The sequence below is a fragment of the Paroedura picta genome, chromosome 16 (assembly GCF_049243985.1).
Source record: "Paroedura picta isolate Pp20150507F chromosome 16, Ppicta_v3.0, whole genome shotgun sequence".
Lineage (NCBI taxonomy): Eukaryota > Metazoa > Chordata > Lepidosauria > Squamata > Gekkonidae > Paroedura > Paroedura picta.
In genome coordinates, this window is record NC_135384.1 from 6,602,289 (window position 1) to 6,628,647 (window position 26,359).

The 26,359-nt window shown below is 55.0% G+C and overlaps 1 protein-coding gene across 12 annotated transcripts; it reads left to right on the forward strand.

The window, feature by feature from the left end:
* The first annotated feature begins 1,329 nt into the window (after positions 1-1,329).
* EPN1 (epsin 1) lies at positions 1,330-25,104 on the forward strand. Of its 12 annotated transcripts, none has more exons than XM_077315828.1 (12): positions 1,330-1,915; positions 9,241-9,721; positions 10,638-10,887; positions 14,776-14,915; positions 16,102-16,167; positions 17,971-18,042; positions 19,025-19,111; positions 19,669-19,933; positions 20,973-21,140; positions 21,382-21,483; positions 21,903-22,145; positions 22,675-25,104. In XM_077315828.1, exons 2-12 carry the CDS (start codon positions 9,494-9,496, stop codon positions 23,022-23,024), a joined length of 1,971 nt encoding a protein of 656 aa, XP_077171943.1. In that variant the 5' UTR covers positions 1,330-1,915; positions 9,241-9,493; the 3' UTR covers positions 23,025-25,104. The 12 variants fall into 12 exon arrangements, with proteins under 12 accessions (XP_077171943.1, XP_077171950.1, XP_077171946.1 ...); XM_077315829.1 differs by having other exon boundaries at positions 1,331-1,915; positions 14,776-14,903; XM_077315835.1 differs by lacking the exon at positions 21,382-21,483.
* The last annotated feature ends 1,255 nt before the right edge of the window (positions 25,105-26,359 follow it).

Genomic DNA, 26,359 nt, shown 5'->3' on the forward strand with positions numbered 1-26,359 from the left:
GCCTACGTCTCTCAGCAAAGAACCTGAGTGTTCTCTTTAGGGCATTCTGCAGACCTCATGATTTTTCTCACTAATATTTTGTTAAGGGAAGAATAAGAGCTGGGTTTTTTATACCCTTCTTTTCACTGCCCAAAGGCATCACAGAGTGGCTTAGAAACCCCTTTTGCTTCCTCTCCTCACAAAAGGCACCCTGTGAGGTAGGCCTTAAGAGAACTGTGTTGTGAGAACATCACAGAGAACTGTGATTAGCCCAAGGTCACCTAGCTGGGTACATGTCGTAGAGTGGGGAATGAAACCCAGTTCTCCATATTAGAGGCTGCTGCTCTTAACCCCAACACCATTCTGGCGGTGTCCCTCTCTTCCCAGTTATGTTGTTATAAGGTACAAGGTGGCTGAAATGGGATAGCTGTGTGTCCTGGAGATCTGGCATAGGAAATCCTTGGGATGTCATTTGTGAAGAATCCTTTATTACAAAACGAAACCAGGTTTCTAGCCCTTTAGAGCTACAATGATGTGCTTCGACAAAACCTGGAGAGATGTTGAAAGCCAGAGGAATTAACTACATCTCAAAATTACATTTAATCTGTCAGATGTAGAAGTTATGAATCTTAAACATGTGCCTTGTACAGAATCTAGAAACAGTGGGTTGCCTGCCCTTTAGGAGGGCATTTCATGTTACTCCCAAATTTTAATACAGAACTTTATGCTCTCGCAGGGGTGGCCAAATTGTGGCTTTCTGATGTCCATGGACTATGATTCCCATGAGCACCTTCACTCCCAGCATGGGGCTCATGGGAATTGTAGTGTGGGCAGCTGGGGTGCCAATAAAGAGAGCTACAGCCTCATAGAGGAAGGGAAAAGCGGAGGTTTTCGCACGCACTTCCGGTCGCGATTAAACATTCCTCCACGAACGACAAAGGCTTTGAAGGTTTTGTGACGGCGACGAGGACCCTTGTGTGCCCTCAGAATAATGTTGGGGCTAATTTGAACGGCTTTCAGTTTGTATCCAGAGGCTCGGGGTCCTTTGTCTATGCGGCAGCTCTCCGACGAACGTTTCAGGCGTTCTCGGTTGCGTAAGCAAAGAAAAGAGTGGACGGTGCGAGATACAACCTGGCCTCACTTGCCGACACCGCATATGGCGGCGGCCCACTGAAAGCCGGACGTGAAGACCGTCATTTCCTGGCTTCCTCGGTGGCTTCCGTTTCCCGACATGCCCCGCCGCTCACATCCGCCCTGGCCCGCTTCACCTCTATGGTCCCGGAAACTGCGGTCATCGAGGCGGTGCGGGCGGAAGTCGGTGAACCCTAGAGGAGGTGGGGGACCGGAAATTGCGGGACCTCGACTTCCGCTTCCGCCTTGCGGAGGGACCGCCCGGCGCCGCTGTCGCTGCCGCTTCTGCCCCGAGGTCCGAGGGGGGCCCGGAGCCTCCCGAGGAGCCATAGAGACGCCGCGGGGCAGAGCGGCTCCCCGTGGGCCCAGGCTTCGCCGTCTCGCCAGCCGCGGGCAGGATCGTCTCCTTCTCCTCCGAGGGGCCGAGGAGCCTCCAGCCGGGCGTGGGAGAGGCGCTTCCCTCGCCTCTGGCGGCCCCTCCCGGCAGCCTGCCCAACAGAAGCGGGGGTCGGCGACCTTTCACCCCCGCCTCGCCCAGGTCATGACTCCTGACCTCTCTGCCGGCGTGACCTTTGAACCCAGCCCCCAGGCGCCCCGCCGCGGCCCGTAGAGGAGCCCAGCCCTTCCCCCCGCCCTGCAGCCGCCCCTCCCGGCCTTCCCAGAAGGAGGGACTCTGGCGATGCCCCCTGGCTGGGGGACGGTGCCCAGCCCGGCTCTGGACCCCGGGGACGGCAGGGGCGCTGGGGGCGAGAAGCCCTGACCCGCCGGGCCGCGAGAGGGGCGATCACGGGGAGCCTGCTGCGAGGTGAGTGGCGGCCGGGGGGGAGCGGGAGGACGGGAGGCTGCGCTCCCAAGGGCCAGCACAGAGGCTTCCTCCTCGCCGTGTTGGTCTGCAGCAGGCCAGCCAAGTTTTATTCCAGGGGTGAGCTTCGGTGTGCACGCTCCCTTCCTGGGACGGGTGCAATCGGTCCGTGCCTAAGGACTGTGCTTCAGTTCCCTGTGAGGAAGGGCGCCTTCACACACAAGCTCATTCCTTGGCCAACACTTTGGCTGGCCTTAAAGGTGCCCCTGGACTCTCAGTCGGTTCTCTTTGCTGCTTGTTAGACTTTGCAACTTCTCCTCCCGGGCCAGATTCCGAAACATCAGATAAGGGAGCCAGTGTGTCCTGCAGGAGTGGGGGAGGGAGGCTGGCTGCCGTGGAGCAAGGGCTGAGGTTGGGCCTGCCAGGCAAGCTCTGTCAGTGCCAGCTGGCAGGGGGGTGGGGGGGGAGTGGGGGGCAGAGACAGGCCTCCAGTAGCTCTGGATTAAAATAGAAGTCTTAACAGCTGTGGATTTACTGCATCCTACAAGTTGATAGCTGGTGTTTGGTTTTGGGTGGGGCTGGGGGAGATGATTAAAACGTGTGGAGAGAGCAGTTTGATTATTCAGTGAAATAGCTTGGCAGGCGGCGGGGAGCGAGGAAAAGGAAGTAGATTTTCATGGTGTAAATCGGCTGCCTCTTGATTTGGCTGTAACATCTACCGTGGACAGATTTGTAGAGGAAGAGTCTGCCAGGCTATTAGCCAAGAGAGTTATTAGGAAAGGAACCTCTGAAACTATCTCTGATTAAATAAGCACGGTTAATAATAAATGGGAGAAGGTTCTCTTCATGACAGTTTCCAGGAGGCATGCCTGGAATGGCATGCCAGGTAGAATTTCTTTATTTGATCCAGCAAGGCAATTTATTACAGTGAAAGATTGCACAAAATTTGCTCCTTTTAGATCTTTGCTAGAAAAATCCCTCAGTTCTTCAATAGCTTATTCCTAGTCCAAATAAACTTATGCCTCATACCATTCGATGCATTTCCCATATCCTGAAAAGGGGTGCAAAAATGTTGCTGCTTGACATGCTACTTTCGAGTAGTGGAGAACAGGAAGAAGCTGAGCATTTTTATTATTTGAATTCTGAAGGGCCGTGCCAGGGTTTCTGTGTGATTGGGAAATCCACCTGTCTGTCTTGCATCATGCATAATATTATATGTAGAATCCTGATTCTAGTGTGGTTGGTTGTTCTGACAACTAAAGACTGTGTATAATCAAAGAGGGAAATCTCTGGAATTCAGTTAGTGAAGTAGAATGAAAGCAAGCAGGTTTGGGGTGGGAAATATTTTCACGTACTAGCGGGAGGAAAACATGACTTGAGAAGCCAGGTGAACGGGCTGAATGCAGAACTTGTGATTGGAGGCTCTCTGGAATCGGTTCTCATTTCTGTCTTACAGTAAAGGTCACGACTCACATCTCTTCTAGTGGATCTCCCCAAAACTCAGGCCTTCAGAAACTGTTTTTTGGCATTTTCCAGTCTTCAGAGTTTTGCATTTCTTATGATTGTGTTTTCTAATGCAAGGGGCCACAATGAAATTTCTAGGCACTGTGACAAGTTGGAGCCTGGGATTTGTCAAAAGAGCCTGCTGCTTTTGAAGGGGCGTCCTTGGAAGCCTGGACGTACTTCCAGATTTTGTGTCGTGCAGTCCACTTGAGGCATTTGGGCTTGTGAGCCTACAATACCCTCTGCTGTTGCCTAACCTTCCTTGCTTTCGGTGTTATTCTCCTGTGGTCATCATAGCTGTTTGCATCCGAGGCGGGAAAGCAACTCGGCCATGTGCATCTTAACTGTATCCTCCCTTGGAAAGAATCAACCGTAGCTTAAACACCACATTAAAGTGTTAAATGGTCGTTCTCGAATGATTGTTGCTGGAAAACTCACCAGCCTCTCCTCTGATGCATGCATCCTCCTTTTCACCAGAATGCAGCTTGCTATTCTCTTTGCGCCTCCTCTGCAGGAAAAGATACCCCAGGCCTTCCTGGGACACGCTCCCATCTGGCTGCATCACCAGGTGCGTCGAATAGAAATGCTGAGCTAGATAAATGGTGGGGGCTGTTCATAGATGGAATAGGTTGTCTCGGAGGGTGGTGGAGTCTCCTCTGTTGGAAGTTTTTGAAAGGAGAGTGGATGAGTGTGCGTCAGGAGTGTGTGGATATTAAGTCCCTCAGAAGGTCGGCAGGCTGGACTAGATGGCCCTTTGTGGTCTCTTCCAGCTTTGGGTGATGCTGCTTAGAGAGCAGGAAAAGCAGTCCCTAGAACATAACAGAGGGTAAAAACCTAACGGCGGAGCAACTTCCAGTTGGCCCTGGAGGAATGTGTTCCTCAAGTGTATTTGTGATCATGTAATTCCAGCCTGGCTTCCTTTAAGGCATGCCCAGCAGTGGCTCAACCACATGGGCAGAGCGGCAACTTGGTTAAGGCTTCCCAGTGAGTTCTGTAGCAGAGCCAGGATTTGATTTAGGGCCCTTGCACACAAACCCAGCAGTGTAGCTGTGGCCCCCACCCCGCCTTAGGACAGATTTTGCCACTGCAATTGATAAGGAGGCTTGACCGCAGGGCATGACGCTCGGAAAGTCCACGTGTCCCTTCTGAGACTCAGCTTGCAGATTGTTCCAGCTCTTCCCGCCTCCCTTTGTCTTGGGATCTAGGTTGCATGCTCCACTGGCAGGGATTTGTCGTTGTCTAAAGCACTGTGCGTGTTGATGGTACTGTACTTGTTGCAAAAATAAACAACCTTAACTAATTTGTGACCAATCACCTCTCCCCTTTCAGGTGTGAGGGCTAGGAGCTTCAAAAGGGAAGACGAAAGTCCCAAGAATGTTGGGTTCTGTGCTTGGTGTGAGCTTCCTTTGCTGTAGCCACGATCAGCACAATTCAATTCTGCCACAAGAAGAAACTAAGTCTCTCTCCCATGAGCGGTGTGGCACTAGGGCAGCCTTTCTCCACTTTTTGACTCTTGAGAAACCCCTGAAACTCTCTTCAGGCTTCCAGAAACCCCCGAAGCAGCACGATCAGTGCAGAACATGGCTGGGAAGTAGAGCTGTGGACACGCCCACCGAGGCCCTGCCCCTTCCCACCCCCTCCAGGCCCAACATTAGCTATAGGGGTGGGGGGCGGGTTGACTTGGCCATATATGGTCACAGTACCCGACAAATGTTTAACAAATTAAATAGATATTTTTAGAATTAACCACCACTCATTCGAGAAACCCTTCCAGGGCTGTCAAGTAAACCCCAGGGTTTCATGAAACCCTGGTTGAGGAAGCCGGCCTAGGGAAGGGAAGCTATTTGGGCCAGTGGCGGGCAGTGACGCCAAGGGGAAATAGGATGGCGAGGGGCATCCCAGCCCTTGAGCCTCTTGGAAGCGCTCCACCTGCTTTCCCCATTCACAAGCCCTGGGAACTTGCTACTTAATATGAATGAAGGGATTATTGCAAGCTGGTCCAGCCCATTTAAAAACGCTGCGTTTGCGAGGCCTCACTTGGATGGTGTCTCGATTCTGTGCCAGGTTCTGCCTGTGCTTCTACAAAAGTCAGAAGACGGGGGTTCCTGGCTCCGTAGCAACTATTACAGGAGCGCCTTTCCAGGAGCCTGCTGCTACAAATCCAAAACCTTGGTGTGGCTCTCCCCCAGCAGATTCCGTGAGCGTCACCCCGGACTAGGCAGTGGGTGGGCAGGAGCCAAACCCAGCCAAGGTCTCCACCGAAGCGGGGGGCTCAGCTGCAGCCGGTCAGTTTGACCAGTGTGGCCCTAACTGGATCGGAATCCCCATCGCCTGCTTCGAAGGGGGCGTTCGGTGAGCCTGGCCTTGCTCCATCATCCTTGGCAGAGCAATGGATTTAGCTTCCCTTCGAATCCACAACATTTTTTTTTAAAGTCCCGGAACATTGAATCAAGAGAAGCTCTTTCCCGCCATTCACCGGCCTCAAACATTTGCATGGCGTAAGGCGCTATGAGTTGCCCGCTCAGATCTAAGACTTTGTGCAGGGCGGGGTGTGTGTGTGTGGTGGAGGATCTGTTTCGAAGGCTAGGTTTGGTTTTGTGAAAGGAATCTTTTTGCCCTCTTCCCAGCTCCTCGCTTGAGGCCGTGGGGACGTGCAAGAGGAGGGGAGCCACTGGGAGTTGATTAGATAAAAGTCAGGGTGAAAACAGGTCCTGTGGCCGGAGGCTTTTACAGCCCCTTTCTCTTTGGTGTAGTGGTTAAAAGCGGCAGCTTCTAATCTAGCGAGCCGGGCTTGATTCCACACTCCCACAGCATGCAGCCAGCTTGGGAGACCCTGGGCTCAACACAGCACTGATAAAGCTGTTCTGACCGAGCAGTGATATCAGGGCTCTCTCAGCCTCACCCACTTCACAGGGTGGCTCTTGTGGGGAGAGGAAGGGAAGGCGACTGTAAGCTGCTTTGAGACTCTTTCGGGTAGAGAGAAGCTGCATATAAGATCCAATTCTTCTTTTTCTTCAGTAATCTCAGGGCTCTCTCAGCCTCACCCACCTCACAGGGCATCTGTTGTTGGGAGAGGAAAGGGAAGGCCATTGTAAGCTGCTTTTGAGAATCTTTCGGGTACAGGAAAGCGGCATATAAGAACCAGCTCTTCTTCTATTGAACTTAGCTGTCCTTGAAAACTGGCTGGTGGGAATGGCAAAGGAAGGAGAGCTAGGTATTCCTGGAAGGACCAGTTCTGCTGCTTTAGACTGAGATGGTGCTGTGGTGTAGCAACCAAAAGAGCCATCCTGGAGGTTCCTCGAGGCTTTGTCATGAACTCAGTTGCGTCAGGCAGGCTGTTCCCAGTTCAGCCTCACCACCTACCTTGACGCTTCCGTTGTGCTTTTGAAAGGAAAGAAGAAGAACCCATGGTGGGATAGGCCCACCAAAGGTTTTTAGTAATGATGGCCCAGTAGAACATCCATCTTCAGAGCAGCCTTCCTCAACCTTTCTTACCCTTGGGAAACCCAGAAGTGACGCAATTGTGCAGAATATGGGTGGGAAGCAGAGCTGTGGACACGCCCACCCGGGGCCCCGCCCCTTCCCACCCCCTCCAGGCCCATCACTGGCCATTTGTGGGGGGCGGGTCAACAAGACTATATGTAATTGTATCACCTGAGAAATCTTTAACAGATTTTAAAAATATATACTAAATAATTATTTAACCCATTCGGGAAACCCTTCCAGGGCGGTCAAGAAACCCCAGGGTTTCATGAAAACCTGGCTGAGACAGCCTGGTTTAGGGTGTAGCTCTGAATCGCAGTTGAAAGGGAGCATCAATGCAAGAAGCTTTGACGCCATCTGTCTGTTGCTTTTAGGCCTTCTGCAGGGTGTGAAGGGTCTCTGGAAGGCCGCCTTGGGAAATAGGACTCTGGGCTGGATGGACCTTGGTCTGATCCAGCAAGGCTTTTCTTGTGCTGCAGTCATAGGCAGACCTCATCTGAGGCTAATGTTGCCTCTTCTCCCATCTGTCACAGTGCTGATGGGGACCGAGCTTTATTTTAACGAATTAAAATAAAAGCCGCTTGGGTGAATTAATTACAACTGCGTGTTCTTGCTTCTCTCACCTGGACGGATGTATTTTGCACTTGAAGGGAAGCTTTCCTTGGCAGCCCCCTTTTTCCTTTTAAAAGATGCTAAATGCGAGTTGAATGAGGTCGTTCTAAAAGGAAATTTGTGATTCAGCAGTGCAGGGAGGTCCATTTGCTGCGCTGGCTTCTCCCGTCTGGATCGCAGGGGTGCAGACCAGGAAGTAAATCCTGTTTAAATCCCAGGTGCTTACTCTGCTGTTAGTCTTTTGGGGGAGAAAAGTGCAACCCTCGTTACACCTTCTGCAGTGATTTCCATGGTCTTCCACTGAAAACCCTACTGTCAGAAGCAGTATTGAGAAATCCGGAAAGGGGTGGAAGGAAGGAAGTTTCCCAGAACTGGCTGCTGTGACTCATTCCTTAGAAATGTCAGCTTCCTTCCTGTTTCGTACTTAAGGAAGTCGAGGGGTCAGGCAGGGCCTAGTGCTCCGGAAGACAGAAGATGGGTTTGAGACAGACACCATGACTTTGCATGCCTTCAGCTCTGCTCTCCCAGACGCTTCTTCCATGCTTGAAAATCTGCGGGTGGGGGGCGTGTTCGACTCTGCATTCTTCCCTGCTCAGGTTCAGACCCTGAGGCAGCCTTTCTCATTTTCTTACTGTCAAGAAACCCCTGAAGGCTTCCAGAAATGCCAGAAGTGACAACGGTCGTGCAGAACGTGGTTGAGAAGCAGAGCTCTGTACACGCCTACCCGGGGGCCCCTCCCCACCCCCTCCAGGCCCATCATGGGCCATTTGGGGTGGGGGGAGGCACGTCAGCATGACCATACATTTAACACATTTTAAAGGCATATAAAAAATTAATTAACTCTCACTCAGTTGGTAAACCCTTCCAGGGCCATCACAAAACCCTGGTTGAGAAAGCATGCACTAAGGTCTCCCTGAGAGCTCTAACTGGGCTCCTTGCTTTCGGCTGTTCATGGTTATGTAAGTGTGAAAGGGGCTCTCAAAGGCGGCCTGCTCTCCGTTTAGTGCTCTGGCATCCAGAGATGGTCCAGCCTGCAAACCAATACAGGCAAACTAGGTTTGCATCTAGGACCAACTTGGAGGCCAACAAGAGTTTGGGGGTTATCAGCTTTTGAGAGGCAAAGCTCCCTTGCTGGGGAGTCTGACCAGGGGAGCTTTGACTCTCACAAGCTTGTACCCAAACCTTTCGTTGGTCTCTCAGGTGGAATCCCGCATGGTTTTCCTTTCAGTCGTTCTGGCACAAGGCAAGGTCATTAGCCCAGTGAGGGAACTCGTTTTCGGTTCACTTGATTGGTCTTGGACAAAGCTGCTCATATAAGTATGCATTTGTTCTATTAAATAATAAAAAAGGGGATGATAGAGGGGGAAAACCGGATAGAACAGAGAAAAAGATCAATCAATGACATTAGTACATTATCTATGAACCGCTTCCAAAAAGAAGCCCCGGCCGTTCTAGTGGCCTCCTGTTCATCAAATTAGTACGTTTTCCCATCGACAAAGCCGCTCTTTGTGAGGTGCTGCTGATGTAAGCGTTTTAATATTCCCCTCCGTATATTCTGGATGGCAGCTCATTGGAAACAAGGGGGTTTGGGGGGTGAGGGGGGGGGGGAGTGCTGATGTTCCCAGAATTTAAAAAAAGGGAGCCTTTGGACCCAACATAGCTTCATCCAGTGTTGTGTGAAGGGATGATTTTTTCGACCGTGGGTTAAGACTGCCCTCCTTGTCTTCCAGGTGCGTTTCGGAATGCCTTCCATGCCCAGGTTGCCTCCAGGGGAGTGTTCAGCGCACTAGGGTGGCACAGGAACACCTGCTGTGGCTTCCCCCTTCCGGAAAGATCTGGGCCCAGGGGACACTTCTGTCTTAAGGGATTCTTGACTTCGGCCCAGGGGCCAGCCCCTTGCCCGCTTCACCCAGTCCCATCTTAGAGCCATCGACGAGGAGTGGTGGGGCGTGCTCCCCCCACACCACGCCAGCCGCCGCCACCATGTCGACTTCCTCCTTGCGCCGCCAGATGAAGAACATTGTGCACAACTATTCAGAGGCGGAGATCAAGGTGCGGGAGGCCACCTCGAACGACCCCTGGGGCCCGTCCAGCTCCCTCATGTCCGAAATCGCCGATCTCACCTACAATGTGGTGGCCTTCTCAGAAATCATGAGCATGATCTGGAAGCGTCTCAATGACCACGGCAAGAACTGGCGCCACGTCTACAAGGTAACCCACGCGTGGTCCCCCAGCCATTGCCACCAGCTCTGAGTGGCTATGTGAAGGTCTGGCAGACTCTTATCGTCTGAACCCGAAGCACGAGGCAAAGAGCCACTGTAAGAGAGCCCCAATGGAGCGACAGCGTGGTGGAACAGTTAGAGTGGGGGATTCTAATCCGGGCTTGATTCCCCGCTCCTCCCCATGCAGCCGGCTGGATGACCGTGGGCTAGTTACAGTCCTGAGCTGTTCTCAGAGAGCAGTTTTTCCCCAGAGCTCTCTCTCAGCCTCACCTCCCTCACAGGGTGTCTGTTATGGGGAGAGGGAGGGAAACCCTCAAGAAACCCCAGGGTTTCACAAACCTGTGGCTGAGAAAGCCTGCGCTTAAAGGGTCTCTGGCAGAAGGGATCAGAAAAGGCCTGGGGAGGGGGCGATGTTGGGAACTGGATCTTTCTTTGGGCTTTCCCATCTCTAGTTAAGAGCTTGGGAGTCTTCTTGGATTCAGTCCTTTGGTCTGGAAAAATAAATAGGTGGGAATGGTGCCAAAGAACTCACTATCTAATCATGAGGGACTAGCTTCAGACCTAGACTTGCCTGACCTATTTATTTTCATTCATTCATTCATTCATTTTCTATCCCACCACTTTCCGTAGACCTAAGAATGCTACGGTAATTTTTCCTGGACTGCTGCAGCACTCTGTTGCAGGGGCCTGCCCTTGAAGACAGTCTGAGGGTGTTGTTTGTTTGCTCTCCTACGCCCACCTCCTGAAATCTGAATCCTGGTTTGCCTGCATTCACGTAGTAGGCCTCCACTCAAAGAACCTGTGGCTTTCCATTATGCACTTGATCATTCTCCCCACGAGCACATGTGAAGTCTGAATGGGAGATAATCCTGGTTTGTTTTTATCCCCCCGTCTGTCTCCTCCAGGCCATGACTCTGATGGAGTACCTGATCAAGACCGGCTCCGAGCGGGTGGCACAGCAGTGCAAGGAGAACATCTACGCCATCCAGACGCTCAAGGATTTCCAGTACGTTGACCGGGACGGCAAGGACCAGGGAGTCAACGTGCGGGAGAAGGCCAAACAACTGGTGGCTCTCCTGAAAGACGACGAGCGCCTCAAAGAGGAGCGGGCCCACGCCCTCAAGACCAAGGAGAAGCTGGCCCAGACGGCCACCGGTGAGTGCTCACATCCGTGCTGGTGGACTGGAACCAGCTGGTGCCAGCTAGGCCCGTACGACCCAACGGTGGGGAACGGCTGGTGTTCTGGATTCCTCCTCACCCAGTACTGCCTTCCATGGAGGTAGCCCAAGATGGGTAGCTGTGCTAGTCTGTCTGCAGCAGTGGTGGAAAAGAGCCGCATTCCAGGTGCATCCTAAATAAAATTTGTGGCAGGATGGATTTCGTGAGACACTCTTCTTCAGAAGAAGCTAGCAGTGACTCACAAAGATCCCCACCCTGCTCTTTTCACCCGTAAGGGGTTGATCATCCCTGGTCTCTAATGTCTGGCGTTTGGCCATCCCTGGGTTAGAGAGCACAGGGGGATGGTGCAAGAAAGTTTTGATCTGCAGCTTGGGTGGGGAGGGTGGATGGAGGTTCCGACCTGGCCAAGATGCTTGAAAAATGGAGATCCATCACTTTTGTCCAGAGGGGAAACGACCCCCCCCCCCTCCGCTCACGGAAGGGCCTTTCCTCCCCTGAATTTGCCACATTAAGAAATTTGCTGGCTCAGCCCCGTGTCCTTTCCCCTGAAATCCAGCCTGCTCAAATATTGGGCCTAGGGGCGCCTCCCTGATTAAACTGCCACTGCCCCGAGGAGGCTCATCCTCTCCCCACCACACAACTGGGCATGCTGCTTGCACTTGGCCGGTTGCCACGCTGGGAGGCCAACCCGCAGGCCGCCTTGATCTACCAGGGCCCCTTTACTGGGTTGATAACCCCGAGATCAAATTCCACCCTCTGTTGTTTGCAGAGCACCAGGAGAGATAAGCGGGCGGGAGTTTGCTTTCGTTTTCTATCAGAGTTGCCCTGTTAAAAAAATACATGAGGAACTTGTTAAACCTTAGAGAAGCAGTTAAAAAATGGCACGAAGGGAACTTCCAACACTCCCCAGTTCCATAACTGCTGAAAGGACTATAGGTTGCCCCACCTGCATTACTTTAGACCCCGTAGGCCAGGGGTGGCCAAGTGGTGGGTCTCCCAGCGGCCAGGGACTACAATTCCCATGAACCCCTGCCAGCACTGTGCTGCACAATGCATTCCGAAAACGGTGTGAATGCTCCCTTTTAAGCCAAGTGCTGGCAGGGGCTCATGGGAATCGTAGTCCATGGACATCAGGAGAGCCACTGTTTAGCTACCCTTAACATAATCACCTTCTGAGGGGCTGAGAGAGCTCTGACTGGACAGCTCTGTGAGAACAGCTCTATCAGGACTGTGACGAGCCCAAGGTCCCCCAGCTGGCTGCACGTGGAGGAGCGGGGAATCCAACCCAGCTCGCCGGATCAGAAGCCGCTACTCTTAACCACCACACTAAGCTTGCTCTTTGGGGCTCTTTGCCTTCCTGTGAGCTTTCCAGACTCGGCCAGTGCTGCTGCACAGAAAGTGCACCTCTCTGGTCTTGTGGAGGACCCAGCTCTGCCTCTCTGGTCCTGTGGAGGACCCAGCCTTTCTTTTCTTTAGTACTTAAGTCATAACTGCCGCACATCCCAGGCTGAAAGCCAGAGAATAGCCATGCCGGTTTCCAAAAGGGCCTTATCGTGGCAGGTGGATCTCGGGTTAAGTACCCAGCTGAGGAGCCCCTAAATAGTCGGCACCCAGCTCTCCCCCTCCTCTGGAGCCACTGCATTCCTTCCCTCTCACGAGAAAAAAAGAGCGAGAGGAGCTAAACACATGGCACTGCCCCTTCTCCATCTCCTGCCAGTTCCAATCACTGTGTTGCCTTCCAGCCAGCCATTTTGATGGGCCCGGAGCACTCTGGGGTTGCTAGGCAGTTGCCAGGCAACCGGAAAGTCTCCTGGCTTTCAGGTTGGCTTGGAGATAACTGAGGAGCATTTCCTTACTGGCCTTGGGCCTGTTAACTCCGCCCCCTTCTCGCCCCGGCTCATCCGATTGTTCTGCAGGGCTCTGTGGAAGCTTCCGGAAGAACGAGACCCCAGTACAAACTGGACTTCAATGTCGAACGCACAAATTACATCAGGAGCCATTTGAGCTCTCGTTTCGTTATAATCCCGGGGAAATGTGGGGAGGGGGGGTTCAAGGGACACCGTGGGGGAGATCCCAGCACTGTTCTAGAACATTCTCTGCGTGTTTTCGCGGATCGGCGTCATTCGCCGAAGGAGAGCGCAAACGCTGCAAAAATCCTTGTCCTCAGTCCAAATAACTGTTCATTCTCTCAATAGCCCACCTTAAAGGCACCGATTCTCCCGTCTTGTCGCAAAATCTGGTCCAAATAAGTACGATTTTGTGCTGAGTCACACCAGGAGGGTTGTGGGGGTTCCCTGAGGTGGAGGAATTATTAGAGAATCTCTCTCTGTGGGTAGTGGGGATATCAATAAAACTAACCTTTTAGGGCAGTTGTAGTCAAACTGCGGCCCTCCAGATGTCCATGGACTACAATTCCCATGACCCCCTGCCAGCGAAAGCTGGCAGGGGCTCATGGGAATTGTAGTCCATGGACATCTGGAGGGCCGCAGTTTGACTATCCCTGTGTTAATGTTTTGATCGCCACTTTTTTCAGCCTTTCTGGGCTCCCTCTTTTGATGAAAAAAAATCCTGAGGGGACCCTGAAAATGGCCAGAGAGGGCATTCCTCAGATTCCTTCCCCTCTCCTCAACGGCTGGCTTCCCACCACCGCCACCCCATGACGCTGTTTGTGCCGCTGCAGGCGTCCCTGTGCTAATGAGGGGTGACAGGTGGTGCCAGGCTGTCTAGGGTGGGGGCAGGGGGAGGAGGCGGCTATTCAGGTCATGGTGCTGGTGGCCACGCTGTCCTCGTTCCCTTTGTCCGCCCTCCGGCCCTGCCAAGGTTTGGAGAACCGTGTGCCGGATCCCCTGCTGCGAGCCTTCTCCCTTCCCAGGCGGCCAAAACGGGGGCGCTCTCGTTTTCCTTTGTGAGCCGGGCCAACCGCCGGTGCCCACCCAATTTCACTTCATTTGGGGCCCTTCGAACACTGCCTCCCCGCCACAGAGTTCTCCGAGACGGGTTATGTCGCAAGCCAAGGGTGCAGTTAAAACCTGCCGCGTTGTTCCTGAGCCGCCCCCAGCCGTCTTTCCCTGGCAACATTCTTTGTGGACAAATGGAAATACTTTTTTACACGATGAGTGATTAAAATGTGGGCTTCGCAGGCGGCAACCACTGGCATAGGGCTTTCAAAGGTTCATGGAGGCCAGGTCTACCCGTGGCTGCTAGGCATAGAGACTCAAGGGAAACCCCTGTGTTCAGAGGCAGCCAAGCTGGGGAGGCCAGCGTCAGGAAGCAACACCAAGGGAAGGCCAGGCCAGCTTCTCGTGGCGGTTAAGAGCGTTGGCTTCTAATCTGACAAGCCAGGTTTGCTTCCCCATTCCTCTTCCACATGCAGGCAGCTGGGGGACCTTGGGAAAGTCACAGCCTTGATAGAGCTGATCTCATAGAGCAGTTCTGACAGAGTGTCCTCATCGTTACCTACCTGTTGTTAGGAGAGGAAGGGAAGGCGATTGTCAGCCGCTTTGAGGCGCTTTTCGACAGTGAAAAGCGGGGTATGAAAACCAACTGGTTCTTGTTGGATCTCCAGAGGACACGGTTGATCATGGTATGCTGGACTAGGCGCACCCCGATCTGATCCAGCAGTTCTCTTCTAGATATTTTTTTTGGGGGGGGGGTGGATTTGGAGTAGTTCTGTGAGGAATCAGCTGTCTAAGGGGGCAGCTTCCCCAGATCCTCGTTCCACGGCCGCGAAATTGTTCGCCTGCCCTCAAATGCTGCAGAGAGGCGACTTTTCTCGCTCGTCTGCTCATCCCTAGCCTGCGCGCTTCCGGAGACGGTCTCGGCCCCCTGACCCTTTCCCTCTTCCCTCCCCCTTCCATCCCTCAGCTTCTTCGGCTTCCTCATCCTTGGCGAATGCCCCAGTGGAGGCAGAGCAGGCCTGGCCCCAGAGCAGCGGGGAGGAGGAGCTGCAGCTTCAGCTGGCCCTGGCCATGAGCAAGGAGGAAGCGGAGCAGGTAAGCGCCAAGGTAAATCTGTCGCTGGAGGCTCCTTGGGTGGGCAGGAAGGCAAAGCGGGTTGTGGCGAACCCCAAAAAGGGATGCAGAAGCCAGCAGGCACCGCGCACCTGGCAGTAGGGTCGGTTCTGAGGGCGCCACCCTTTTCGGGTGGTAACTTCTCTCGCAGGCCGATAAAAGCTGGCCGATGTATACAAGCAGGGCTGCACCCTTCTCCGTGTGTCAGCTTGTGCAGGACACGGCGTCCCAAAGGTGTGACCCGGGACACCTACCCACAGGCCTAAAGGAAGTTCACTAATGAATTGGAAAGAAACGCATTATGTTAAAGGCCGATCAGTGTATAATTCCGTTCGGAGCTGGCATTCGCTGCTTGACCCTCCGGGTTCCACCAAAGGTGATCGCACGTTGCCGGCCCTGTTACACACCCTCAGTATCCTAAAATTCTTACGCTTAGTTATCTGTGCAGCCCACCTTGTGAATATTGTGCCCTTCCCCATAGAACGAGCTTCCCTCTCCCCCACACTAGGATGGTCCATATACCCAGTTTGGAGGAACGCCTTGGCCGTAAACCTGTTGCCGAGTCTGCTCCTCTGCCTACGACCCCAGAAAGAAGCAGGCCGGAGCTGTAATCCGGATCGGTCGCTTTCCCGGGCTCTGATCCCTCCCAGGATTCAAAGGGCACCTGTGTCAGTCTTCTTCCTGCGCTCGAAATAATTGCGTTGGGACCCCCGCCAGCACTTCCCTACAAACTCTCGTGGTTGGTGGGGAAGGTGCAGAGACCTGCCTGTTAGCTTGTTGAGGAATTACGGAGTCCCATGCCTGTCCTGGAGAGGATTTTGGGATATTGACGGTGTCGCAGGTTTTATACACGATTCTTGTCTCCTCGCCCGACCTGCTTTTTTTCCCGTTCGCTAGTGAACCTGTCCTTGTTCAGTTTTTAAAAAATATATATATCAAGAGGACCCCGTTTTTAAAGTATTAGCCAGTGACCGAGGACGCAGCTTCCGCGCCTGCTAGACAAAAAAACAAAAACAAATGTTGGGCAAACCTTGTCTCTGTTGTACGCGCGCATGCACACAGCCCCTTGAGCGTGCCAGCCCTGAGCTTGAATGTTTACGTCTAGCCGTTCCTTGAAGGAGACCCTGGGTTGGATCCCCCAGACCCAGCCCCCCCCTAATAGCAGCTCTTTCCCCCCCAGCGCAAGGAGCCTTCGCCTGACGCAAGAGGCTCTGAAAGAGTGGAACTCCAGGGTCCAACCCGTTGTGTGAGTTGTTGGCCGCCAGCCCCTCATTGGCCCTCTTGGGGAGACCGAGACTGCTGGGCAGCAGGCCTGGCTCTTGAGTGGCCGCCATGCCCTGCAGTGCATCCTGGGTGTTGTTGTTTTTTTTAAAGAAGAGTCGAGGCTTTGCCCCCTTCCCTCTCCGAGCTTGGGATAATCGGGGGACGAGGGATGAGAGCAACGCGGGAGCATCTGAGCTGGCACCTCCCCCCCCCCCTCGACAGGAAACGGCTTTCGGGTTGGGATTTTTCATCCAGATTTTCATGCCGGAGCCCCGTTACGTTGACTTCCCCCGCCCCAAATCCCGCCTGATGCGGGGGGCTCGTGAATGTTTCCATCGCCTGCCGCAGGCTCCCTTCCCCCCCAAGATTCTGCCCGGTCTTCTCTGTTACGTATTGTGCTTTAATCGGAATCCGGCATTTGCAGAAGCGCTTCTGCGGAATCGGGAATCGGGGGGGTTGAGGCTCTGCTCAGATTCGCCTGCCGGCCTTTTGCATCGGGAGGAATCAGGCTGGGGCCTCGTGCCAGGCCCTCTGCCCTGGGGCCCTTGAGCTTGGGCTAGACCCCTTGCTCTGTTTTTTTAAATTATGCTCCTACCTGTTGCTTAATAAAGGGGAGGCAAATAACCGTCTATGCCTCAGGGACGGATCAGGGCCTCATCCACTTAACTTCAACTAAGGCTATGGCAATGGGTGCCCCCCTCCCGACCTTTCATTCCGCTTCCACCAGAGCCCATGAGACCCACACGGCCTGCCTTGCGATGCTGACTGCTACACCGCCTCCTCCTCGCCTTTCCGGTTGCCCCTGTGATTGGGGCAATCATATTTGCTTACTCTGCCACTCCCCCCCCACCCTATTTGATTTTGGCTTCTTTATTTCCTTGCCCGTTCCTGTCCCACTTCCTGTCACCCTAACCTGTTTGTTAATTGGGGAATGGGGGGCTGTGACCGAGATCTGGGGCGGGGGTGGGGGGTGGGGTGAACGATTAAGGGAAGCTCTGTACCTAATTGGAATGGGGGGGGGGCAGTTATCCCTCTCCCTCAAGTCCAAGGGAGAAAGTTTGTATCCCTCCCCCGGTCCTGGATTTGTGAGATTGAACCCTGACTAGTGGGGGGAGCTTGGGGTTTCCTCTGCCACAGAGAGAGTCTGTCATGCAGGGGGCAATGGGCATTGGGTGAGTTCCCATTTGCATCCTGTTCTTACAGGGTGTCCTCACAACAGCCCCATGGGGAGAATTAGGCCAAGCAACCTGTCCTCAGCCTCCCCAGGAACTTATTGGGACGCCGGGGCTGAGAACTAGGCCACGCCCACCTCCGAGCTGAGTCTTTGAGGGGCCTAGTCCACAGAAAAGGTTAATTCGGTTAGCCTTCCAGGTCCCCAAGGCTGTCCTTGTTATTGCTGCAGGAGGGGAACCGGGCTGCCCCACAGGAAGTCCAGAGGCTGTCAGAGCTCTTCCTCCTTAAAAAGCCTGCCTACTTAAAATGGGCTTGCTTTCGGTTCCTGTGTCTGTGTGAAGAGAGTTCTTCGGAGTTCCCTTCATTAGGATAGTGCCCAGGGAGAGGGAGGGAGAGAAGGGTTTCCCATCAAGGACAGAAAATTCAGCTAAGAATGAAGCAGTGGGAAACCGGGTAGCAGGAGGTAGTTAACCAGAACGACACGTTCAAAAGCAAGCAGGTAGAGCTTGTCCGTCGTCTCCTTCCCTCCCTTCTCCCTCCGTTCTTCCCTCCCTCCCTCCACTGTGTCGAACCCCATTCCATGCCTCTTATTTTGTGTTTCTTCCCCCCCCAGCCCCCGGCAGTGGCCGACGAAGACCTACAGCTCCAGCTAGCCCTTAGCTTGAGCAAAGAGGAGCACGACAAGGTTAGACGCATTACCACACCACGTGCCCCTCCCTTCTCCGAAAACCGTGCCTCGGAAATAATCAACTAAACCACTACCCCCCAACCCCATCCCAAACAGGCCCCTCCCCCAACTCACACTTTCCACTAACTCGGTGCTCTGTGTCTCCACGCATCCCTGCAACGCTGCAGTCGTCTCCCTTTCACTCTAGACCTCTTTGATTGTCCACCACGGTAGACTCGAGATTTCCCATGATGTCTTCCCTCGAGGAAGGCCCTGGAGGCAGGGCGGCTTGAGCCTCACTCCGAACCGTGGGGCTTCTGTGGCAACCAATGCCTGACCGAGGTGTTTCTCAGGTGTCTTCTGAAGAAGGGGCAATAAGCCGAAGGAGGAGGGAGACGCTGGCAGAAGGCGGGGGTGAAATTGGAAAGGGGGGAGGCCGAAACCTGGATCATGAAACGGGGTGGGTTGTGCTTCTTTGGATCTGAGGGATGGTAAGAATGAGCTGAAGAATAGAAAAGTTAGTGGCCTGGTTGGGGAGAAGCAAGGGAAGCAGAATTTATTGGCCTGATGGGAGGGCAGGGCTAGAATGGGAAGACCTGAATTAGGCTATTGAGCCCCATGGGGTCTCTGGATGCCCACAGTAGGAGCTGGATAATGATTTCCCCTTGAGCTCCCGCATTCTTTAGGGTACTGTGGATTTGGGACTCCGGGCCTCTCCCAGTTTGGGGGCACAACGCTCAGGACCTCCTGCCTTCTTGACTCTTTGTGGTGTTCTCCCAAAGGTAAAAGGGGTTTTTCACTATGCACAAGCTCAGTGGGAACCTAGAGGGCTGCTTAGATGAGGAAATGTCCTCTAGAGCAACAGCCTCGGTACTGCCGTGCCTGAAAAAAAATCTCCTCTCTTCTCTGCCCACCTGCATACCTCCTGAAGGTGAGTAGCCACAAACATTCGCCTTGCTGCCTTGGTTGACCTCTCTGTCCGTCCCACCATCCTTTGCAGGAGGAGCGGATCCGACGCGGGGATGACCTGCGGCTCCAGATGGCCATTGAGGAGAGCAAAAAGGAGTCAGTGCCTGCAAAGGAGGAGGTGAGGCGGGGCCAGCCGGCAACCGTGGTTCCTAATGCAGGGGAGACAGCAGTTGATCAAAGGCAACTGAATGGCCCTGATATGCAAAGCGGGGGAGAGTTGCCCACATGTAAAGGACAAAATCCATGTAAAATCTTTATTAGGACCAAACATATGATACATGACAGGGCACACGTCATCGAGTTCCCGGGAATTCTTTATCGGGCTAGAGGCAACAAACTGAAAAGGGGTGAAAAGGAGATTTTAAATGGCTTTTTTTGGCCCATGGAGTTAAGAAGGGAAAGGTGGGCTTCTGTCTGGCACGAGGAATGAAGTCCCCGGGAGCTCAAAAGCTGGGACCCTTTTACGTGTCACTGTGTGTTCCCATAATGCATGGGGAATAGAAAAGTGTCACAAAGAAATGAAGAATAAGACCAAGGCCAATGGTGCAACTCAAGTAAGAATAAACTCAGTTAAAATTTTATACGTGTTCCACCGACAGGCTCGTTCAGGGGAAGGGTGCGGGTTTCTCTCCCTCTGTCCTCTTCAGTCTGTCCTTCCCCTCCAACCCCCTGCAGTCGTCGCTCATGGATCTCGCGGACGTCTTCACCACCCCGCCGCCCGCCGCAGACCCCTGGGGTGGCCCTCCTGCCCCCGCCGACCCCTGGGGAGGCTCTGCCCCGGTTGTGCCCACACCTCCCACTGACCCTTGGGGACCGTCTGCTACCAGTGCAGCCTCTACAGGAGGAGACCCGTGGGGACCCTCTGCAGCGCCCCCTGCAGCCCCCTCCGACCCGTGGGGAGGCCCTTCCGCTGCAAGCGCTGACCCCTGGAAGCCGGAAGGTAAGCATGGGGCGTCTGGGAGGCCGGGGAAACGCTGTGCGGAAAGTTTAATTGGGCTTTGGATTAAGCTCAGCATTGGGGTTGAATAGTATGGCTTTTCCTGGACAACCCCGCTGCCCGAAATACCCGTCGTGGTTGACGGCCATTTTTAAAGTGCTAAAAATCCAGGAAAGCGTTGCTGTTTCAAATACAAAGCTTGCAAGACTGTCATTATTCAACTGTGTGATGGTTGTTAAGGATTGGAAGAGGACAAACAGGGGCCAAGCCCTGTGAGGAAAGGATGAGGTATTTGGGAATGTTCAGCCTGGAGAAGAGGAGGTGGAGAAAGGACAGCATGGCTCTCTTGAAGTATCGGAAAGGTGGTCATTTGAAGGAGGGCAGGGAAAGGTTCCTGTGGGCATCAGAAGAGAGGACCTGCAGTAATGGGTTTAAACTGTCATAGAATCATAGAACCATAGAGTTGGAAGGGGCCATACAGGCCATCTAGTCCAACCCCCTGCTCAACGCAGGATCAGCCCTAAGCATCCTAAAGCATCCAAGAAAAGTGTGTCTCCAACCTTTGCTTGAAGACTGCCAGTGAGACTACATATAGAACAACCGGCTAGATGTCGGGAAGAAAATGCTTGTAATGAGAGTGGTTCAGCAGAGGAAGGGGCTGCCTGAGGAGGGGGTGAGCTCCCACTCAGTGGTGGTCTTCAAGCAGCGGCTGGACACACACTGATCATGGATGCTGTAGGCCAGGGGTGGGCAAATTGTGGCCCTCCAGCTGTCCGTGGACTTTCAGGGGCTCATGGGAATGGCAGTCCACGGACAGCTGGAGGGCCACAATTTGCCCACCCCGATCCGGCATTGAGTTGGACTAGATGGCCTGGATGGCTCCTCCCCATTCTCTGGTTCTACAACAGAATCTTTCTCTGGCTTCTTGTGAAATGTGGCTCTTAAGGACCGTCCCACTGAGGCTTCTCTCTGACCGTCCCCAGAGAGAGGGATGGCTCCCCCGGTCCTCGCCAAGCAGGCTCTGATATTCGTCTCCTTCCAGGTGGGGGTCCCACCGGGGCCACAACAGCACCACCCTCAGACCCCTGGTCATCTGGTCCAGCTCCAGCACCCCAAGGGAAACCCGCACCCGACCCCTGGGCTCCGGCATCCACGTTTTCAGACCCCTGGGGCGGCTCCCCGTCCAAACCCAGCAGCAACGGCACTGCAGGTAAGGGGAGAGGAGGGCACCGCGGATCTCCAGCTTTTGGGTGGCGGGCTCTGTGTGTGTCGGTGGCAAGCAGGCTTCCGAGCTAGGGTTTCTGAGTGACACGACCCGGAAGGTCCAAGACAGAGAAGGTAGTTGTAGGGTCATTGGGTCAGGCTGGGAAGGCATGGGGACAGGCCTCTTCCCCCTTCCCCCTGCTAATCCCGCTGCCCCCTCCCCTCCCCTTCTCCTTCCCCTCCTCCAGCCGGCGGAGGCTTCGAGCAGTTCGGCAGCCCCGGCAACGGGGACGAATTCTCGGATTTCGACAGCCTGCGTCCTGCGCTGCCCAAATCGGGGAGCAGCACAGGTGAGCCCTGCTCCCTGCATGGCTCTGCCATATTTTTGTTTTTTTGCCTCTGGTTCCCATTGCCCTTGCATGCCCGCTGCCAGCCTGCCTACCTTCATCCCCGTCCTGCCCAGGTGCCCCTTTTCCACCCTTTCCCCTTGACCTCTTGGGCTTCTCCCCCAACCCGCTGCGCTGGCCTATCCCTGCTTGGAGCTAGCACCCCCCAAGAGCAAATAACGCTCCCGCATGTATTTCGGGGTGGGGGCTTGCCGTTTGAGGTTCCGCACGACACGCAGAGCCGCCCTCTGGTGGCTGCCCGTGGATGCACCTGCCCCCAGGCACAGCTGTCTGTTTTTCTGAGTATTCTTCTCCCTCCCTTTTTTCTCCCCTTCGTTGCCTCCCTCCCCGGTGTTTGTCTTCTGTTTCTCCCCTGTCCCCAGGTGAGCTGTCTCTCCTAGCTGGGGAGGTGCCGGTTTCCCGGGCCGGCCTCGGCACCGACAGCCCCAACGCTTTCGACATGACGGCCATGGGCGGGTCGTTAGCCGAGGCCTCCAAGCCGACACGCAAGACCCCAGAGTCCTTCCTGGGTCCCAACGCCGCCCTGGTCGACTTGGACTCGTTGGTCAGCAAGCCCCCCGTGCTCTCCAGTGCTGCAAAGGCCTCCAATCCCTTCCTGCCCGCCGGTGAGCGCTCGGGGATGGGGCAAGGGGGAGCTGGGGAGGCAGAGCCGGGTCCTGCCGCCCTCTTTGCGGGTGAGAGGTGGGGCTGGGAGCAGGCCTCTGGTCCTCTCTCCGCACACTTCGCCGCAGACTTTAGCAGGGCTAAAAGACAGCCAGCTTGGTGTCGTATTTAGGAGTGCAGACTTCTAATCTGGCGAGCCAGGTTTGATTCGCTGCTCCCCTGCATGCAGCCAGCTGGGTGACCTTGGGCTTGCCACGGCACTGTTGAAGCTGTTCTGACTGAGCAGGAATATCAGGGCTCTCTCAGCCTCACCTCCCTCACCCCTCCCTCATCTATTGTGGGGAGAGGAAAGGGAAGGCGCTTGGAAGCCACTTTGAGACTCCTTCGGGTAGACAAAAAGCAGTATATCAGAACCAACGCTTCTTCTTCCGTAATCTCAGGGGGGTGGTAGTTCATTGTGCTATGGCCGGGTGGACGGGGGAGCAATCCTTGCTTCCGAATTAATTCTCTCTCTCTCTCCTCCTGCCGCAGGTTCTGCCTCCGCTCCCACCCCAGCCGCCTCCGCCACCAACCCCTTCCAGGCGACGGCCGCCACCCCCCTTTCGCTGAACCAGCTGCGTGTCAGTCCGGTCCTCCCTCTGTCCCAGCCGGCGCCCCCAGCTTTCCCCGCCACGGCCCCCATGGTCTCCGTGTCCCCCATGGCCCCCGGGATGCCCTTAGCCTCGGTTTCCCCGATGGTGGGGGTACAGCCCTTGGGGGCCGTTCCGCCCATGGGCCTCCCCGCCATGGGGCTGCCCCCTCCCGCCATGCCTCCCGCTGGCATGGTCCCCAGCAGCACCTCGGCCTCCGCCGTGGGGAGCACCAACCCCTTCTTGCTATAATCAGTGGGGTCTTTGTCTCGTGGCGAACCTCTCCCCTCCCCCACCCTCCGCCCAGTTGTATTTCCAGACCGTGATGGTGCCCTCCCCTCCCCCAAAATACCACACACGCAGATTCACGGCTGATTGGGGGCAGCCAGGGTGGGGTTGCGGGAAAGGAAGGAGAGAGACGGGACTTTTTATTTCGAGCTCTTCCACCTCCCCCCCCCCTTGTTTCAGGGGCTGAGCAGACGTTTCCCCTTTCGTCTCAGCGGAGGCCAGGTGGCGTGGGACCCTCGGTCCCCCTACCACTTCCGCCTTTAGGGTAGTCAGGAGGGTCCGTTTTCGCTGCCGTTCCAGGAGTAGCAAGAGGGAACTCTTGACAACCCTACGGGAGGTTGGGGCGGGGGGAGATTTAGAAATGGCAGCATGGGGCAGAGGAGGCCTTATCCCTCCCTCCCTCTCTCCCCCCCTCCCTCTCTCTCTTGTTGACCCCTCCCCAGTTGTCACACTACAGGCCCTGAGGCCTTGCTAAAACAGGGGCCTCTCCTGGCATGCTGTGGCACCCACGTCTCTCTCCCATCCCTGCAAAGGAGTCAAAAAGGGAAAAAGCCAACCCCCTACCTCTAGGCCCTTGGGCATCCATTCACTCTGATCTTTAAAAGATAATTCTCCCCCCGCCCCAAGACTTCTTCCTTTGCCAAATGTGTTCCTTCCCCTCCACCACCCCGTCCGTTTCCCCATCTTAGCTGGGACCAGCCCTCCTCTGCCTTTTCCTGTCCCCCGCCTTGAAAGGCAGAAATAGGGCCAAATCAGCCAGGCCCCCTCACTCTACAAGGCCTGGCCGAGACAGAGGGGACGCTCCGGGCCGTCTCCCCCGGACTTGGGGCCAGGAGGAAAACCACTAACCGGGCCGGAGACCAAAACTGGATCCGAAGCAAGGAGCCGGCCAGGCCTGCCCGGGGACCCGCCTTCAGCACCCTTCCAGTTGGTCCTTCAGGAGAATCCGCCACCCTCCCGCAACGCATGGGACATGGGACCCTGTTCGGAGCGTCATGCCTTCGGGGGGAAGCCACGAAAAGGTCGGCACAGCCCCCTGCAGAGGAAGAACCCGGAAGCCGTCCGAGAATTCTCAAAGCCATCCAAGGGAGCTTTCCCGGGGCTGGAGAACAGGGGCAGGAGCGCCAGGGCTGGAGGCTGGTGGAGGCGGCACCCCCTCTTCCCACACACGTCTGCGGACTCGAGCATCCTGGACCCTGGATTCCTTTGGAGGAGCGCAGCGGCGACGCCCCGGACTTGTGGGTATCGACGGAGACCCTTTCCTGCCCCTCGTGCGCATAGGTTGGACTGGGGCGCAAGGGCCCATCGTCCCGGGACCCTGTTCGGCAGCGCTGAGACCCAGTCGGCGAGCTCGCTTTTCCGTACCTGATCCGCTCTTGGCCGCCGTTCACGTTACGTCCCGAGGGCCTCCCGGGAGGGACCCCATGGATTTACAAACTAAACTTTTAACTCTTTTTCTCTCCCCTCACCGCCACCCCCGGACTTTCGTCCCCTACATGCGCAGGGTTTGCGGGGTGGGGTGGGCAGCTAGCAGGAGTAGAAAAGAGCCCCTTGGACTGGTTGGGAAAATGCTGGGGAGAGGAGGGCCGAAACCTCTGTGCGTGCGTGTGTGTGTGCGTGCGTGCGTGTATGCGTGTGTGGTGCTGCCGTAAGTGATTGTCCGTTCCTGTTTTTACGTTTTGGGGAGGGGGGCACTCACTCATCAGCACCGGGACAATCTGCTGCATCCCTCCGTCCCCGGCAATCGTCTCCAAAGTGGGTGGCGTACGCTACTTCCCCGCCCCCCTCCCCGAGCGATCAATCATGTTTAGGGAATCTTTCCCACGACAGGCCCTCCCCCCCCCCCACTTTTGCAGAATTATTGTGTCCTCGGTCAGGGGTTCGGGAGAGTTGAACTCGGCCGTGTACGACCCTCCCTCCCTCCTTCTCTCGGCTCGTTTCCACCCCTACCCGTCCCACGCAGCCCGACACACCTCTCCGGTATGCATCGGAAACGGAAACAAATAACTCTTCATGAATTGAAATAAATGGAAGCTCTTCTGTGGCACCTGTGGAGGCTCGGAACCTGGGCAGGCGCTTGTGGCCGGGCGGAGGGTGGGAAAGAGGGAAGACGCTCCCCCTCCATTGGCACCATCTCGTTGCGCAAGAGAAGCGAAAACATTTGGGATTTTTTTCATTGTGTGCCATTCCATTGTGGCAGACTCACGGGGGCTCTCCAAGGCCAGAAATGAACCGCGGTGGCTTGCCACAGCCTTCCTCTGCGTAGAGCCCCCCATCTTCCTAGGGGGGGCCCATCCGGCAGAGCATCTAAGTCAGTGGTTCTCAACCTGGGGGTCGGAAGACCCTTTCACCGGGGTAGCAGCAGGGCAAGCAGCTTGGCCGGGGGGGGGGGGGGGGGGTCACCATCTACACAACAGCCTTGCAGGGTAGATCGAGACAGAGCGCTCGTCTATCTGGAGCAGGGGAGAAGAGCGAGATCGTCATGGTGGGACAAGAGGCAGAACTGAACTGAGAAACCCTGAGGGGAAAAAGGAACCACTCGTCTAAGTGCTGATGAGTTTGGGTCAATGCCAGGCTATTGGGCTGCTATGTTCGTGTTGGGGTGGTTTTGGGTGTGAAAAACGTTCTAAAGGGCGATCATCCGCCGGCAGTCTGAAGCTATCCTACTCATGCTGCCACCTCGTTTCCATGCGTGCCTGAGCTGTGCCTCAGTGGTACAGGTGTGAGACAGAATTTGGGGATTCATTAGCGGAGGCCTAGCACTTAAGGCTTCGCCCAGCTGGGAAGATACCTTGGTTCAGAACTTGTTTGCTCGCGTAGTTGGGGTTAAGAGCAGCAAACTAATCTGGAGAACCGGATTTGATTCCCCGCTCCTCCACGTGCTGCCACCTTGGGTGACGCTGGGCTAGTCAAAGTCCCCTTAGAGCAGTTCTCTTAGATCTCTCTGAGCCCCACCTGCCTCACAGGGTGTCTGTGGTGGGGAGAGGAAGGGAAAGGCGTTTGTAAACCACTTTGGGACGCCTTCGGGGAGTGAAAAGCAGGGTTTAAAAAGACAGCTCTTCTTCCTGAGAGCCCAGGATCAAATGCACTAGGTCCCGACTGCCTTCTCAAATGTGAGCTCCAGGTAAGAAGGCAACGCGACTAAGCTAATTCAGAGAAATAAGAGGACTTCTTCCACCCGCCCAGGGGCTTTAGAAACTGCATCGGCCCCCCCTTTCTTTCCCTCTGCCAAAGGGAAGATGTGCCTTTCCACAGTCCTTTCCTCTCCCCAGGTTCTGTGGTTTACATGGGATCTCCCC

Excerpts from the sequence above, each read along its gene's own strand:
- EPN1 (XM_077315828.1), top strand. The coding sequence starts at position 9,494 with ATGTCGACTTCCTCCTTGCGCCGCCAGATGAAGAACATTGTGCACAAC. Across the intron at positions 14,916-16,101 it reads CGGAGCAGGTAAGCGCCAAG|CGCAAGGAGCCTTCGCCTGA; the intron begins GTAAATCTGTCG and ends TTTCCCCCCCAG. Across the intron at positions 19,934-20,972 it reads TGACCCCTGGAAGCCGGAAG|GTGGGGGTCCCACCGGGGCC; the intron begins GTAAGCATGGGG and ends GTCTCCTTCCAG.